The sequence below is a fragment of the Homalodisca vitripennis genome, chromosome 5 (assembly GCF_021130785.1).
Source record: "Homalodisca vitripennis isolate AUS2020 chromosome 5, UT_GWSS_2.1, whole genome shotgun sequence".
Classification (NCBI taxonomy): domain Eukaryota; kingdom Metazoa; phylum Arthropoda; class Insecta; order Hemiptera; family Cicadellidae; genus Homalodisca; species Homalodisca vitripennis.
In genome coordinates, this window is record NC_060211.1 from 126,329,865 (window position 1) to 126,348,720 (window position 18,856).

An 18,856-nucleotide genomic window follows, 5' to 3' on the forward strand; every position below is an offset into this window, starting at 1 on the left:
TGAAGATATAAAGTTTAACATGTAAGAAAATTTATGGTTTCCAGATTCATAAATATGATGAGTAATCCAACATAATTTTGTACTTGTACTTATTATTGATAAATGATACGTTATTTCTAACTCTTGATGTGGTATAATACTGTTTCATGTAAGGAATACTATTTTTGTTGTAATATAGTACCAGGGTAATGTCAATTTTCATAAAAATGCTCTGTTGCAAGTTTTATTAGTATAAAAATAAAAATGTATGAAATAAGTCCATCAATCTATATATTTTTTGAAACTAGAGAAATATATAATATATATTTTTATATTTTAAAATTTTGATTTAGTAAAAATATACCACTTTTGTACCACCCCCTAAAACGAAAACAAAAAATATTAAAAAGTTTCAAATAAAAAAAAACAAAAATAATTTATATATGACAATGCATAATCAAATAACTTTTAGTATTTCTTATATTTTAATAAAATACCCTTGCAAAACCTGGAAAAGTGGCCTGCTAATGTAGGTAATTTAGTTGCTTGTTCTTGGGTTAAAAGATGGCTGAAAGAATGTTCATGATAGAAACGGAGTGGACGACCTTAAATGATTGTGATTGCAGAAAATGAATGTCAAAGTGAAAATGAAGAGATATTTTACAATTTCTTCATTATCACAGGAGCTTTCTCAACTGTGTTGTCTATGATATTTTTATTGAATGTTTTAACTATGGAGAAACATGTTTTGCTATATGACAATGCCTGTCCATATGCAGCAAAACAAACTCAAGATCTCATCACAGCATTTTGCTAGGAACAATTTGATAATGCTCACAAACAGCCCCAACTTAACGTCCAGTGACTAACACTTATTTAAACTTAAACAAATCACTTAACCTGCCATTAACAGACATAACAGCAAAAAGTCAAACAAAGCATCTAGGCATCATAATAGACTCACAATTAACATGGAAACCCCACATTGACCAACTGTGTAAAAAGCTAAGTTCAGGCACCTACGTTATTCGTAGGATAAAGCAGGTGAGTGGCCAGAGAATGGCTAAGGTAGCTTACTTCGCTTTACTTGAATCACACTTGAGATATGGATTAGCTATTTGGGGAGGAGCTGGCAACACCTATAAGGAAAAGGTTTTAATACACCAAAAAAGAGCTCTAAGATGCTTGGCCGGACTTCACTTCCAGGAAAGTTGTCGAGAAACATTTAAACAACTCAAGATCCTCACTGTAGTAGCTCTCTACATTCGAGAAGTAATAATCCATGCAGTGAACACCGAACAAATTAGACACCAAGACCTACATGAACACAGCACCCGTAATGCATCAAATTTTAATCTACCATCCCACAAACTCAGCCTATACAGAAAAAAACCATCTTACATAGGAGCACTCTACTACAATCACCTACCAGAAGACTTAAAAAGAGAACCACCACACCGCTTCAAGAGAAGTCTGACTGAATGGCTATCTACAAAACCATTCTACAATGAAAAAGAATTTTTAGACTCACTTATTTAATGTAAACTTTTAAGTAACTTTGACGCCATGTACTGAGCTCTATGATTATGTCAATAAAGAATATTGTCTATTGTCTATTTGTTTTGTCAGAAGAAGCATCTTGAAGATCAGTGCTGTAACGACGACAATACCGTCAAAATGATCACGTAGCAGTTGTTGTTATATCAGACAATCAGTAGTGTTTGTATGACAACATTATACAAAAGGTTGTTTTTAGATAAGTGCCTTCATATTGATGGCAATTATGTAGAAAAGTAGATCAAAGTGTGGACTTTCATAAAAAAAATTGTTACCAAAGCTTATTTGACGTTTTTTATATAAATAAAAATGGAACTTACATAAAAAACATACCTTGTAAGTTTATGGCACCATTCAATTTACAAATCACTGTAAAAATAATGAATAAAGAATATTCTCATTCTGAGTACAGTATACATATTTTATCTAAACAAACATTCCATGAATATGAAATATTCTGCTTACCTCAAAATAAATAGTCCCTTTTTTCAATTCTGTAACTCTGTCCCATAGGTACGTGTCTTTTTCCTTGTCATAAACGCGAAGAGGTCTCGATTCATCAGTAAAAAAGAGAGGTTTGCGAGCTTGAACAATAATCACATCAAAGTAGTTCTCCCAATCATCTCCTACCATCCAAGACATTCCCTTGTTGCTAGAACAGCACATGAACAGTTGAAAAGACCTAAAGCACGTCTTGTGAAACATATCCAAGGGAGGATAGGAAGTAGGAAGAAGGGCAGAAGCAATGGGAGACAATACAATTTTTTAAATACAGAAAAACCGGAAGATGAGATATATGTGGGATGGTGGGATGGGTTAGATCCAGAAAGAAAACTTCCACCTTATATTCAGTTTTCTTTGAATTAAAATACATATTAAAAGTTTTTAAAATTTAAAACAGATCTTTCAGTAATTACGTAGACCAACTGAGTATGAATTCAAAAGCATGTTTGTGAAGACTATGTCAAATTCATCAAGTTTTTACAGCTTTTACCTATTCACTTTGAGGCACTGTTTGTTCCTCTATCATTACTACATACCAACCATGGGTATATATAAAAGGGGGCTCAAACACCACCTCCCCCCAAAAGTTTGTAAGACAAAAATAAAAATTGGACCCAGTAGTTTGTTTTAAGTAAAATATATTATATATATATATATATATATATATATATATATACTCGCCTTCGGCTCGCTGGGGGCTACGCCCCAGGCCCCCTTTTGGGTGTTAGCCAAATTCGGGGATAAGAGAGAATCGGTGGTTTTTTAAATTCCGATGTGAGGCATTCCCTAGGGGGGTTTAATGTTACCAGGAGGTTTAATTTACTCAGGAAGTTATCTGGTCATTCCAGGAAAATTCCCGGGGGTGGTTAAAGGTTCGGTGTTTGGTAAATGTGATGTACGCTTGCAAATTTTGGGGATAAGAGAGATTTGGTGGTTGTTAAAATCACATGAGATCATGTCAGAAATTCCCTGGGGGGGGGTTAACGTTACCGGGGGATAAGACACCAGGGGGTTATCTGGTCATACCAGGAAACTTCCCAGGGGGGGGTTAAGGGATTTGGTGATTGGTAAAATTCGAATATGAGGTCATGCCAGGAAATTCCCTAGGGGGGTTTAATGTTACTGGGGGTTAAGACATCAGGGGGTTATCTGGTCATACCAGGAACTTCCCAGGGGGGGGTTAAGGGATTTGGTGACTGGTAAAATTCGGACATGAGGTCATGCCAGAAAATTCCCTGGGGGGGTTGTAACGTTACCGGGGTTAAGACATCAGGGGGTTATCTGGTCATACCAGGAACTTCCCAGGGGGGGGGTTAAGGGATTTGGTGATTGGTATATTTCCAATATGAGGTCATGCCAGGAAATTCCTAGGGGGGTTTAATGTTACTGGGGGTTAAGACATCAGGGGGTTTAATTTAGTCAGGATATTACCTGGTCATATGAACAAATTCCCGAGGGGGAGGGTTAATGTTACAAGGGGTTAATGACACACGTGGGCCTATTTTAGAGGGTGTTGTGTCTGTGAACGTAATAAAAAACTCTGTCCCTATCTACTTTTGAAGCTTCACTAACGCTCAGCCAACTCCCGATGTGGAGGGGGGTTTTAGTCACTCGTTAACGTGTTAATACAAGGTCAATCTGGAACCAGCATGAATCGCACTAATTATAGTTGCAAGATTTAAAAACCCCTAAAATTGACGACAAAGAATTTGCCTTTTAGAGCATTTACCAGGCTTACGGAAAGATAAAATATATAAAGCTGCTGAACCTTATTTGTAGATCCTATCAATAGCTAGTTACAAAAAATTTTTACATTTAAGCTAGGGCCAACGGTTCGGCCATAATCGAGCCCGGAAGGTAAGTTTTTAAGTGAAATTTTCAACATAATCCGTTTTACGGCTAAACCATGGAAGATAGGGTAACAGACCACTGGACCTTTTTTGTAGATCGTATTATTTTGTATTAAAATAAAATTTTTAATTTGCCCTAAACCTAAGGTTTTGTCTGCAACGGAGCCCAGAAAACAATATCTCGTAAAACTTGTTAAAAAAATCGATACTTTAAAACGCGTAATGCGGCCAAACCATTGGGGATAGGGCAAAATGTCACAGAACCTTTATTGTTGATCGCGCTGTTTTCTAAATTCCATTGAAAATTGGTTTGACCTACGACCATGACCGTTTTAGGCCGCTATCAAGCCCCGGAATGTAAATTTGTAGGCGAAAATTTCCAAATATTTTAATGTAATCGTGTTTTGCGGGTCAAACTAATGGAGATATAGTAAAAAGTCACTTGACCTTTATTGTAGATAATATTATTTCCTAAATCCAAACCTTTGTTTTATTTTGACCTTCCGGACCAATTTTTTCACCGCTATCGACTCCAAAACAAAGTTTTCACGTGAAAATTACAAAAAAATTGAACTTAATCACGTTTTCGGCCAAACCAATGCAGATAGGGCAAAAAGTCAATGAACCTTTTCTGTAGATCACGTAATTTGCTAATTTGATGGGTCAATCAGATTTGAGCTACGGTTCTAATACCGTTCGGCCGCTATCGGGCTCGAAAAAATTACTTTAAGCGAAAAATCTCTGGAATGTCAAATGTTCGAGCGTTTTATCGCTTAACCATGGAAGATATAGCAAAAAGTCACTGGACCTTTTTTGTAGTTCACTTTTTTCCTGACTAACGATTTTTTGTCAAGATTGGAGCTAGCTCAACGGTTCATTCACCCGCTATCAGGCTTACAAGAAATGCCTGCAGGGGTGGTATAAAGAATGCGCGATTTTTGAGGAATTTTTTTGAGGGGTTTAAAAGTAAAAAAGTCCGGTTTTCAGACTTTTCCTCCCAGTCATATTGTGAAAGGAACCTGCGTGCCAAATTTCAAGTTTCCAGCACTTCTAGAACTATGTTAGAATTTGTATCTATATATCAGTCAGTGAGTCAGTTACACATGCGGCTGTATAGTATATTAGACTCGCCTTCGGCTCGCTGGGGGCTACGCCCCCAGGCCCCCAAAGTAAGTGCCTTTAACTCGGGGATAGGAGTGATTTGGTTTATAGGTTAAATTTCGGACATGAGGTTTCAAGTTACGCCTTCCCTACTGTGTGTCCTTTCTGTGTCTTTGTAATGCTTCGCTAACGCTCAGCCAAATTATGTGAGATATATAAAAATAATCAATGTATTTCGTCGAAAAATTAAGTGACGTCATAGCAAATTTATGAGACAAAAGAATTGGGTTGATAAACTAAAATCCGAGATTATGTTTGGCAGGAAATATAAAGTAGAGTGTTGAATTTCAACCAAAAAATTTTGAGTTAGAGGAGCGTTTTGTGGCTTAAACCGTTGGAGATACGAGAAAAAGTCACTGAACCTTTCCTGTCGGAAATTTAATTTTATCTTTCGATTCTGACCTCAGATTTGAGCTACGAGCTCTTGTTTAGGTGTTAACAGAGCGTGGTAGAAAAGTCTGCACCGGTCAACTATTGTAAATTGCTTTAGTGTAAATATGATAAAAAAAAACCTACCATAAAGTCAGTATTTTTAAGTTTTTTTAGGTGGGTTTAATTTGCTTGGAGTGTATATAGTCATGCCAGGAAATTCCCAGGGGGGTTAATGTTACCGGAAGTTAGGAACATAAGGGGTTTAATTTACTCATGAGGTTATCTGGTCACACCATAAAATTCAGGAGGGGTTAATGTTACCTAGGGTTAAGACATCAGGGGGTTTACTTTACTCAGGGGGTTATTTCTGGTCACAGAAGAAAATTCCGTGGGAGGAGGTTAATGTTACCGGGGGTTAAGACATCAGGGGGTTTAATTTATCAGGAGATTATCTGGTCAGACCAGAAAATTACGGGGGGGGTTTTAATGATACCGGGGGTTAATGATACACGTGGGCCTCTTTTAGAGTGTGTGTGTGTCTGTGAACATAATTATAATTCACTCTGTCCTTATCTTCTTTTGACGCTTCACTAACGCTCAGCAAATTCGCGATGTGGGCTAGAAGATGTATACTAGTCATTTCGTTCATATAGTAATACAAACTCAAATCAGGAACCGGGATGAATTGCACACATTCTTGGTCTTTATCAGATTATTAAGTTGATCATTAGGTTTCATTTATCAGGAGTAATTCCCGGGAGGGGGGTTAGTGCTATTGGGGCTTATCAGAATACGTGGTTTTTTTTCCTGGGAAAAAATTGTCTAGTTATCAGAAATGTAATTTTTTAAGTTGCAACCCAATGGTTCGTCCGACCGCTACCCACGCCTCCAGAAACAGAAATCTTGTGTAAAAATTACTAAATATTTGCATATAAATGCGTTTTGCAGCCAAAAGTTGACGATAGGGGCTAAAATTCAATGATGCCTTTTTGAGAGATCACGTGATTTCCTAATTCCATTAATACATCTATTTTGGGGCTACGATCAATGGTTTGGCCGCAATCGTTGCCCGAGAGTCTAAAATTTCACGAGAAAATAACACAAATTTGGCACAATAATTCACATTTTGCGACTGAACTAATAGAGATAGAGCCAAAAGTCACTGGACATTTTTTTGTAGATTAAGTAATTTTTATAAGTTGCACCTTTGTTTTGTTTTGAGGTACATGGCCAACTGTTTTGGCCGTTATCGGGCCCGAAATCTAATTTTGCACGTGAAAATTACATAAATTTTGCACATAATCGCGTATTGCGGTCATACGATGAAGATACGGCAAAAAGTCACTGGACCTTTTCTGTAGATCACGTAATTTGCTAATTTGATGGGTCAATCAGATTTGAGCTACGACCTACCGTTCGGCGCTATCGGGCTCGAAACTTTATTTTAAGCGGAAAAAATCTCTGGAATTTCAAATGTTCGACGCGTTTTGTCGTCGCTTAACCATGGAAGATAGAGCAAAAAGTCACTGGACCTTTTTTGTAGTTCATTTCATTCCTGATTATGAATTTTTCGTCTCAGATCCGAGCTAGCTCGAACGGTTCGCCCGCTATCGGGCTTACAAAAAATGCCTGCAGGGGTAAAGAATGCGCGATTTTTTGGGAATTTTTTTTAGGGGTTTTAGAAGTAAAAAAGTCCGGTTTTCAGACTTTTCCTCCGGGTCATATTGCAAAAGGTACCTGCATGCCAAATTTTCAAGTTTCCAGCACTTCTAGAAGTATGTTAGAATTTGTATATATCTGTCAGTCAGTGAGTGAGTCAGTCAGTCAGTTTACACATGCGGTGCTGTATATATATGGGATATACATATACAGGGTGACAATTAAGTCTGGAACTCTTTTTTAATTTGTAAACCACAATATAAAAAAATTACCAAAGTTCACACGTGCTTACTGGTGATAGTAACGCACACATCTGCCCAAATTACCGACCGGATAATCCCTTTGGGGGACGGTCCACGAGGAGTCAGACAAAATTTCTTAAATAGCAGCATAGGTCAAGATATCCCCAAAGAAAAAAATCCAGCGGACACAAATCAGTGGGGACCGAAGCAGAGAGGCCACTCTTACTGCCACCACTTCTGGATCACAGGTACTTAAAAATTGGTGTTTACTTGTAATACTTAATAATTTACATTGTTTAATTGTTTTAAAAAATTCAAATAGCTATAACTACTGAATGAATCCACCTTTTGAAGTCGGTTTGCGGCATTGTACTCTGCTAAGTAAGAACTTAATTTGATACCAAACTTGACCTATGCTGCTATTTAAGAATTTTGTCTGTCTCCCTTGTGGACCGTCCCCCAAAGGGATTATCCGGTCGGTTAATTGGGCAGATGTGTGCGTTACTATCACCAGTAAGCACGTGTGAACTTTGGTATTTCTTTCTATTGTGGTTAAAAAATTAAAAAAGAGGTTCCAGACTTAAATGTCACCCTGTATATATATATATTATTATATATATATATATATAATTTAATATGTTTTCAAGTTACTTTTCAAGTCATTTAATCTATGTTGATAGTCATGTTTCAGCTCTTACTGGGATAAAAAGTTTCTTTTTATTCTAATAATACTTACACAAATTTATATGGGCTGTTTGTGACGAGGAAGAGTTTTTTACCAGCGTCAACCAGTCTTTGGAAGAAATGAACAATGCCTGGGTTCTTTTCTATGTATCTGGAGACATCCTTCTGAAGGAGATTGTGCATCACTGGATGTGAGGAGCCAACTGAACTCTACAAGAATTTAACACATAACATATAAACATCGCCACAGATTACAAAGTATCACACAGTGGCAGAAGAAGAAAAAGTGTTTTATTTAAAACAAAACAATTGAATAATCAGGTGCCAAGCATGGAACCAAGTACAAACAAACACACTACAGCAATGGCCTATAGGCCGTCTGCTGGGTTGGCTATTACAACGTGAAAAGTTCAGTATTGTTCATTAATTAATAAAGATTTTATTAATAACGATTTTAACAAAAACAACACATCATCTTCTGATTCTTGAAAAGTATAAAATGATAAATTAAAATATTCATTTGCATTAAATTTAAGAGTAAATTTAAATTAATAAAATACTAATATAGAAAGTACTTTACAAAATATTAATAATAATAATAAATAATACACAAATTTGAAATATTATTACTGCCCTGGATAAAACTATTGTAACTACAACCTATAACTTGCACACAATAACTCAATTAAAATCATAAGAAACTTAAAATTTGTATATGTTGCGTGTTAAAATAAAAATAACAAAGTAATGTGTGGCGTGATGAATGTGCTAAAGAGTGGCGAGGTGGCTTTCAGCTGCAAGACATTAAAATTTCAAATTAACCCTTTGAGTGCTGGAGCGTCGCTATTAGCGATCCTGCATTATATGCAAGAAATGCTAGAATCGCTACTTGCAACTTCTGCAGTAACGCTTATATTTTATATAGTATTTATCTAAATTGGCTCAATGACTATACATACGCATTCCAAAGGCTTCAACGTAACTTTTGATGAAGGTTTTGTTGCATTCTGGTTAGATTCTGATTTTTACAGCGGTTGTAAAGAGCTACCGCGCGTCAGTCGAGTTTAGAATCGACAGCTACACGGACGAGCCGTCACATGTTTTGTTTACGCTGGTGTTTATTTCACAAATTATTATAAATATTGAAAGTTTTTAAGTGTAAATGGGATTGTAGTGTAAGTATATTCATATTATTTCGTTTGTGTATGTTGTTCTAGTCTGTGTGTAAGTAGAACAATGACTTGACCGTGAGTTACGGTGATCGTAAGCGGCTAGGACTTTACTAAATACATTTGTATAGTTTTTGTGTTTGTTCAGTGATATTTATAAACAATAAGTCATAATAAAATTGCTGACAATGAAGACCTATTATTGCAGGCATTAGATTTAAGCATTAGCAGTGTAGACAATACACAGAGTGTTAGGTTAGGTTAGAAAATTTCTAGTTTTGTAGCAGTTCACATTTTTATATTTATTTTCCAAAATTTATTTATAAGTATAAATAAGTTTTTATATGTCTTTTTGTAAAGAATTAAATGGAGTATAAGATAGAATACCTGAAAGTGAAAAAATAAAATATTTCAATAACACTAAGTTGTGTCAAAATAAGAAACATAATGTTTTTGCTCATAAAGTTTTTGTTAATTTTTTTGTATAAAAATGTAAAATAAGTAATCAATGTATTATATTTATAAAGAAAACATATTTATCTACAAAAAAAAAAAAAAAAAATCCCAGGACATTATACCAATAAATAATTTTTTTATGAATTTTTAACCAGACTCTTGCAAAATCAGGTATTTTGGCTCAGCATTTTATGCATACCATATAGCAAAACGCCGCGGCACTCATATGGTTAAATAAATGTTTGTTAAAAATTAAATTCGTGTACCAAATCCCATCTTTTTTCCAAGCCTCTTTCATAAACCCCGACAAGACCTGCCAATCCCCCCTGTTTATCGTGCTAATATAGTCATCCCAATTCAATAACCTAAAACCAAACCAAAACGTTCTAACTTTGGCCAAAATCGGACTTTTACACATAAAATGAAAGACTGTTTCATTTTCCTGAAGGTACAAAGAGAACAATCAAAGTTTCCTTGTTTTAACCAAGGTTTAAAATTCAAGTCGACTAATTCAGCTCTTACTGGTATAGCTCTATCTTTGCCCATGATATGGTAGCGATATCATACCCGTCATGAAAGAAACTCCCGTCGCCAAGGTCAAGGTCAAGAACTAAATATTGCTGATGATAAGGCGATGTTATTGCTCTTCCAGCACAATCTGCCCACCACCTGCTTCTCACTCCCTCTGCCACGCTTATTAGGTGTGATTTTTATGCATTAATATTAGTAAAATCTACATCGACGTCGCAATTTCTGCCGTAGGCTTTCTATTTTTTATACCAAGATAATTTTTCATCAATTGTTTTCTTTGCTAAAATATGTGGTAATCTGTTTTCATTCATCTGCAGAACTTTACAAATATAATTTAGATTTAATTTCATGGTATAATAGACCAACCTATCTAATTTTGTTTCCAGATAGACCACGTAATGCGGCATATTATGTGGGAGACATAACATTTTCTTAATAAAAAACCTCAGTACAGATTCTACCACTTCACTTTCAACGTATCCTCACACCTGTGCTCCATAACACAAAATAGATCGTACCAAAGAGTTAAAACACAAAAGCTTAGCACTTAGTGGCACCCGTTTATTGGTTATTAAGTGGTTCCAAACTAAATTTACAGCAGTTTTCGCCACCTTAGCTTTCTGAGTTAAATGGGAATTCCAGGACAGTGTGCTAGTCAATACCATACCCAAATATTTGTACTCATTGACCACCTCAATCTTGGTACATTTAACCCTTTAAGCGTCATGAAAAATTTGACCTGTTCTTTGATAAAGTTACAATTTTTTTTAATTTCCAATGCGTAAAGTTAAATTTATTTTCGTTTCTATATGTCAAAATAGAGTTATTTAACGGTAAATAAAATTTGTTAAGCCCTTTTTGGATTTCCTAGGCTAATTTTTAACTTTTGAGATTATCGCATTGTAGTTGTCACTAATATTTTAATCATTTATTCAGTAGTATGGGAAATTAGAAAAATACAAAAGTAGACAAAGAGTGTTTATTTGGTGGCGGGCTGTCACAACTGACATTCTGCGCGTCTCCCGCAAGCCACTGTTATCGCGTGGACTTTGAACCTTCTTATCGCTCGGCAACCTGTAGGACAGCCTTGCAAGGCTTGAATTATGTTTCTTGCTTTCTGATAACATCCTTATGACCGTAGTAAAATATTAAAAAGTTTGGGGTTGACCAAGTAATTGCTCAGAATTATCAAATCTTCAAATTCCGAATCGTCTGGATTCGCCATCCACACGAATAATGGTAAAAAAACACTACATAAATACTGGAAACTGCTGTATATAATATGAATAATTTACTTTAAAAAGAATAGGACACAACAGAAAATTATCGATAACCGAAATACATATGCGTGTACCGGACGCTTCTCACTAACTAACTGACTAGATGCCTTGACGGGAGCTCCCGTCAATGACTTTGTGAAAGGCGCGGGGCAAACTCCCGCTAGACAGTGTTTGGCCAATTAGAAGCAGCTGCCACTCCCATTGTAACAGAATTCGAGGCAGGGCAACCCGTCTGTATGTCGCATGACTACTAGAACCATCTAGCAGCAAAATATTCAACTAACATAGCAGTAAGAAAATAAAGAATGCAAAAACGCGGATCCACGGCAATAACGTTTTGAGCTTGTAGTGGCCCTCCGCGGATCCGCGTCAATAACGCTGGAAAGGTTAAACCACCATTTATCTTGCACTCTGGGTCTGCCACCTTTTCTGAAAATCATAATTTTTTATTTATTTAAATTTACTTTAAGATTCCAGGTGTCAAAATAGGTTTCAAGTCTCTTAATCACATGTTGTAAACCTGCAGCCGTGGGAGACAGAATTACGATATCATCTACGTAAAGGAGTACATTAACTCGAACACCACCGAAGTTGCAGCCCCCTTCTATAATATCGGTTAAATCATTAACAAATAGTAAGAACATTAATGGACTGAGAATACATCCCTGCCTGAGGCCTATTTTAGTATAAAAATTTTAAGTCACTCCATCATTACACCACACGCCTACAGTAAAGTTGTGTCCTTATAATAATCATCTAATATGGTTAATACGCTAGTGGAGACTCCTAAACAGGATAGTTTAAATATTAATGAACGTCTATCAACTGTATTGAACGCTGAAGAGAAATCAACAAAAAAACTATATAGTTTTCCTTTATTGTTATTCAACTGCAGGTTAACCAAGTAAGACAGATTGAAAATATTGTCTACAGTGGAATATCTTTTTCTGAATCCGGCCTGGAATTCTGTAATAATATTGTTCTTATTTACCCATTCATACAATCTATTATTCAGCAAATTGGTAAATATTTTTGCAATACAATCAATGAATGACAAGCCCTGTAATTTTTGACATCACTGATATCACCATTCTTATGAAGAGGGAATATAATAGATTTTTTTTAAACTAGCAGGAATTATGCCCCTTTTAAAGATACTATTAAAAATTAGAAGCAGGTTCTTTTCCGTTAATTCACTACCACGCGATTCTTGCCCGCTGCGCAGCGCTTTGCGCTGCTTGCTCTTTAAAAAAAAAATTAACTCGAGCTTGCAAAGTCCAAGCCCAGATCAACTCACAAAACTCAGACAGAACTAACGCAGGTTTCATTACAGGCAAAAGATAAGCGGCGCGCGTTTATCACTGATAAGATAAGACGAGTTGGTTCTTTTCCGGTTAAATCACTTCATTCCAGGTATTTACTATTATTAACTAACACAATTGGCTAAAGAAAAACAAAATTTAATCTAATTTAAGTACAAACATCATTGGTAGTGAATTAACGGAATTCCAGACCTTAAAACTAATGGTAGTGAATTAACGGAAAAGAACCTAGAAGCATTCTATTTATTAAACTTTCAGGTGCATTCTTATAAAACTCATAGGGTACTCTGTCATAACCAGGTGCTTTGTTTACCCTTACCTTGCTCAATACAAAAATTAATTCCTGCCTTGAAAAATCCTTATCAAGAGAAATGGATAATTAAAACTTTTTTCTGGTCTCTTGCTGCAGTAAGGCCAATATAACGTCTATGTTGGATAAGATCTACAGAGACAGAATCCCATTTCTAGTTTACCTTACCATTGCTCCTGGCTAAATGTCCATCTCACTCAGTACACCAGTTGTTGGTATGAAAACTCATGAATTCAAATTAATACCTTGGTATACGATAAAGTTTTAAAAGATAGTACAAATAAAACACACAGAAGTAAACCAATGAATAATTATAACTGCACAAAAAACAATAAAATCAAGTAACTCACATACCTTGACATCCCTAAACAAAATTTCTGGATGATAATCAATGCCATTTTTCTCAAAATATTCTGCAATATTGCAGAGAAGCGCCATCTCAGGCACTGAGAACATGTCAGCCAGCTGAACCATCTTGGAGGTGAAATACTAGAACACAATCAATTATAAAATCAGATAAATTCGTTCATTTAAAATTGACACAAATTATTTCAATAAAAAACTAAAAAACATGAATAAAATGTCTTATTGAAATACATTACTGATATGGATAGTTACTACATTTTCATAAAAAATAAAGCTAGAAAGTTTACTATGAATTCTGTTTTGAATGAAAAAGTTAACTGATACATCAGTGTCACAATCTTCAATGTATGTATCATCAATAATATAAGAGTTTCTTTTTTAAACTTTTAATTCATTGACCACGCTGTAACTTATATGATATCACAAGCATGATGTAACGACCACATATAATCCCAAACATTTAGCGCCATAGTCAGGCAAGTTCCTCAGGTCAAATACTTGGAACCAGCCTTAAATTATTCTCAATAGGAGTCCAATCCTTTGTGATTCATCAAGACTACAGTTAAGGATAGATAAACTCTTGTATGTAATTTTCATTGTTAAACGTAACATTTTGTTACTTTAGATGGTTATAGTTATTGTTTATTCACACAAACATTAACTATTAACGTAGATATGAGCAAGAACAATTAATTTACTTAGGAAGTTTTAAATAGTTAAATATTCAATTTCATAATAATTGACGACACATATTCACAAAGGTAATAGACGCTTTTGCTTCTTGCTAATATGTTCAAATAAATCATGAAAAAATAATGTACATATTTACAAAAACTCAAAATAGATATAAATTTTGACTTAAAAGTTTACATTTTTAATCTTTATTTATTTCTTAACAAATTATTTTACAGACTGATTTGCCTTAACACAAGACATAAACACCCAATATCAGGTAATTGTGAATTCTCAGATTAAACAATGCAAGTTTTTGTTGTTGTTTATCTTCTATTTTCAAACTAAGAAGCCTTGAACTCTATTTTTAAACTATTAGTATAGTATTTCTATATAGGCATGTGTATCACTTTGGATTGAAAAAACTCAAAAGAAGATTTCTAAGAATTTTACTCTGTATTATGGAATATTTCTTTATTAAAAATACAAATTTATGAAAGTACAAATATAACAAAACAGCTTATGAAGAATTACTTAGAATTTACCTTTCGAAAATAAGTTTGATAAAATGTATCTTATCAAACTAATGAGATTATAATCCAGTATTATAAATTACGTAATGTTGTTAAATGATGTATATGGACCTTTTTCTGTCCAATGCAAATTCTGAAGAAAATGTGAATAAAATTGATCAAAATTATAATCAAAATCATTCTAAGCAGTATTTTTAATTGGAAACAAAGTTCTAAAGTACTTGATTAAGATAAGTGTGATTGGATAAGTACTATGTGTTAAAAATTTTCAAAGACATAACCATCTTACAGTTTCATATTCAAATATATAAGCAAATTTACTGCAACTAATACATTCACGTTCCCCATACTGTAGGAACTGTATGCATGTTTCCAGCACATGTCAAGACAAAAACTGCAAAATAATAAAAATTAAACTTTTTTCAATATTAAATTGAATATCTAAAATATTTTCTGTCAGAATGAACACATGGTTGTTAATCAGAGAGTAAGAACTCAGCATAGTTTAAATAAAAATTTTGATAACTCATGGAAAAGTACTTCAAAGAAATTATGACAACTTTTGTAGTTGGTATTTATCTTAAGTGAATAAGGATCCGCATAAAAGGTTGTCCAAATAATATCAGCTCCACAAAGAATAGCTGATCTAATCTGAGCCATTGTTAACCACTCAGCCTACTGACCCACACCATTCCTTACTTTGCTTTGTGTTCTTCTGCCATCTGTTACAGGTACAGACATCATGAATCCACTCATAAATGAAACTCTGAGCCGATCTTAGTTTTTGGCAGCTGTTTCTAATTCTACTAGGAGACATGCAAGTCAGCCGAGCTGGATTGTCACATAACAGTATTTCTAATCAATTACAATCTTTTATATATGAACTAAAAACATTTTGTACAAATTTTATGAATGGCATACACTATAAGATTAGTATTCAGTCACTAGCTATTTCGATACAAACAGAAAGTTATTTAAAAGAACACAACTAAATACCTACAATACCAATTCGTACGAGTGAATTTTTATGAACGTGCTGTGCCTTTTTACACCATGAACCAATGAAGTTGTTACAAGGTATCATGTCAAATGCCAAACATATTCATGGGTTCTTACGGACAGGGCAACACGGTTGATGTTTATTTCAATAAACCTTTGAAGACGTTTTGTCTAAAACACATCATTGTTACAATCAAAACACTTTAATGTTATTGAAAAAGTTGAACTTTACAGTTTCTTAGTTAAAACTTCATATTAATGTTATTGACTTTTATCACATTTTCAAATAATTAATAATAAAATGGAGTTGTAAGAAAATAGTTATGTATATTAGAAAAATATTTATTAATCTTTTTAATGTAAAATTGGCATTTAATAATTTATTGTCTTAAATCAGTTTTTTAAAATTACTACAACATACCACATGTACAACTTTCAAATATTTTTAACTAGGTGTAATCTATTACCAACACTATAAGAATAAATACATTTTGCTTTTACTATTTAAATGTATTTGTTTATAAATTAGTACTGTTAATATTGTGATTCAAGTTTAATAAATACATAAAATAACAGGTGGTAAGTCTATTATTATACGATTAGTGAAGACAAGAGAAAAGTACAACAATAATCATTATAATTAGCCTAATAACAAAAATAAGACTATTTTCTACTGAGAATATTACTAAAGCCAATCTACATATGAGCTACAGGTAGTACTGCAGACATAGCCTACTCTGTACATCTATGAAGCCTGAATATCCCTTAGCTTATTTCAGATACACCAGATATTTCGGGAATGGCAAAAGACATCGGTTGAACAAAAATAGTGCAACCTTGAAGAGAATTAAATATTGTAACAATTTTGTTATGTATGTAATAATGAAAACTATGTTGCAAAGAAACCTGAAGAAAACACAAAAAAGTTTGGTAAGAGTTTTGTCATATTTTGTTTTTATAAGTTGCGTCGGCATAATTTATAGTAATATTATTGTAGAATAATATCCAAAACACCCATATATCTGCAAAAACATGTATGCGAATGTATAACAATTAGTTTTATACATCAGACTGTAAACATAAAGTCATCAAGTCTGTAATAGCATCAGATTCCAGACGCTGCATCAAGAGGTTGGTGAACTGGAGCTTAACTCAACATTCACGTTAAATTAGTTTTAAACAAGATAAAGTAGCCTACGCAAAACCTTGTTGCTTAATTGTTAGAATAAGGGACATCCCATGGAAGGACATGCACTATAACCAAATTCAATCTTGTGTATATAAAAAATAATGAGGTTTCAAGTAAAATTGAAATCTGTAACTTAAATACTTCCTCAATTATTGCCTGGATAGTTCTTCAATAATGCTTAGCTAAATCTCATGGACATACAAGTACCTTCATTAAACTTAATCTTGCCTGTGCAAAAATGGGGGTTTATGCAAAATTTCCAGTTTATAGCTCAATTAGTTCTCGAGATATTTCCCTCAGTGACAGCCTTAACTACCGTCCAGCTATATTCCATAGAAGGACATGCACTATTATCAAGCTATATCTAGTGCATGTAGAAATTAACGAGGTTTCAAGCAAAATTCATATCTATAACTCAAATAGTTCCTGAGTTATTCCCTGGATGAGTCTTTGCTAATGCTCACCTAAAGTTCATAGACAATCAAGCACCTTCATTAAACTTAATCTTGCCTGTGTAAAAATGGGGTTTTATGCAAAATTTTCAGTCTATAGCTCAATCTCTTCTCAAGATATTTTCTGAGTGACAGGCTTCACTACCATCAAGCTAAATCCCATGGACAGACATGCACTATTATAAAATTATGTCTTATGCATGTAGAAATTAATGAAGTTTCAATTAAAATATGAAATCTAAGGCTCAATTCTTTCTCGAGTTTTCCCTCTGAATGCTTCATTAATGAAATCAATCATACTATTTGATTTCAACAGAAATGAACAGAAATTTGTTCAAGGTTAGATTCCACATTGCCTCCTACAAGGATGTCATTCTGAAGCAAAACAAATTGGTGGAATGTCTAGCATTACTGAGTAAGTGAAAGAAAGATGCATATCTGTAATATCCTTAGTCCGAATTTTACATAAGGTCTTATATTTGTGACATCCAACATGACTTACTTGTCATATGTTGGTCCAATCGTTATTAAAATGCACTGGAACCACCAAAGAAGGAGAGGTGACCGACCCCCTTTTATTAAAAGAAAATCATCAAAGTCCACTGTAGTTTTGGAAAAATCATACGAAAAATACAAAAATTATGTTGATTCTAAACTAGTTGCCATATAAAAGTGCATTTTAAAGAACAGAATTTATCATGCTGTTTTATTATGGACTTGACAAATGGTAAATTTAGAAAATATTGTATATATTACGTTTTATTTATTTATTATTATACTTGTAGATAATAAGACAACAGTTTAAAGTATGCAAAAGTAAGAACTACACAATTGTATGATGAGCGTCCTGCAAGATGTTTCCTTTGACAAAAGAAGCTGCACACTTGACTTAATTGGGGCACCTTGACTGTGCCACAGACTCGTTAATAGACCTGGCATTGAGTGGCACCGAGACCAAACGACTTTAACTCGGTCAATACACGAGCATAACAGTGAGTTGTACACTGCTGAATGGTCTCACAGTTCAACAGCAATCTTGATAGTTTAACTGCAATTACTGTAGATAAAACTTGAGTCAACACCATCACACTGCTCTACTCTTGTATTACTGTTATAATTAAAAATCATAGGAGTCTCAAGCTCTAAGATATATTTTCATTGTTGTACAGGAATGTTTCTTTTAACAGATATTTGAACTTGTGACTTAATTTAGAAAATAAAGTAACATTTTTTTAAACATAGATTCTATACAATTTATTCATAACATCTTGGAATTAAGGAAAAATATAATTTATAAATAACAGATTAACGCGTATCGGCCCAGACAATAAAGTAAAAATTGACTCTCTGTATAAGGACTGAATATTCCACTGTAACCATATGGCTATATTAGGCTACTATGGATTAAATTAAGTTATTAAATTTTAAATTTATAAAATTTTTAAATAACAAACATTAGATTGTAAATAACTTGTTATTTTTTACAGCTAATTTTAGTAATTACTGCCGGTTTTCTTTTTCAATGTCAGTCTATAATAAAATTTAATGTTTTACTCCATTATTGGCTGG

The 18,856-nt window shown here is 34.0% G+C and overlaps 1 protein-coding gene across 3 annotated transcripts in view; it reads right to left on the bottom strand.

Annotated features, from left to right (window-relative positions):
- Positions 1–18,856, bottom strand: part of LOC124362833 (5'-nucleotidase domain-containing protein 3) — a 31,103-nt gene that overhangs the window by 1,084 nt on the left and 11,163 nt on the right. For 2 of the 3 annotated variants that reach the window (XM_046817680.1, XM_046817678.1), the window contains exons 4-7: positions 15,764–15,817; positions 13,431–13,565; positions 8,061–8,218; positions 2,002–2,188 (exon numbers count right to left, since the gene is read on the bottom strand). In XM_046817680.1, coding sequence (XP_046673636.1) covers positions 2,002–2,188; positions 8,061–8,218; positions 13,431–13,565; positions 15,764–15,817 — 534 coding nt within the window. The remainder of the gene's footprint in view (positions 1–2,001; positions 2,189–8,060; positions 8,219–13,430; positions 13,566–15,763; positions 15,818–18,856) is intronic. The other variant, XM_046817679.1, reaches the window with a different exon arrangement.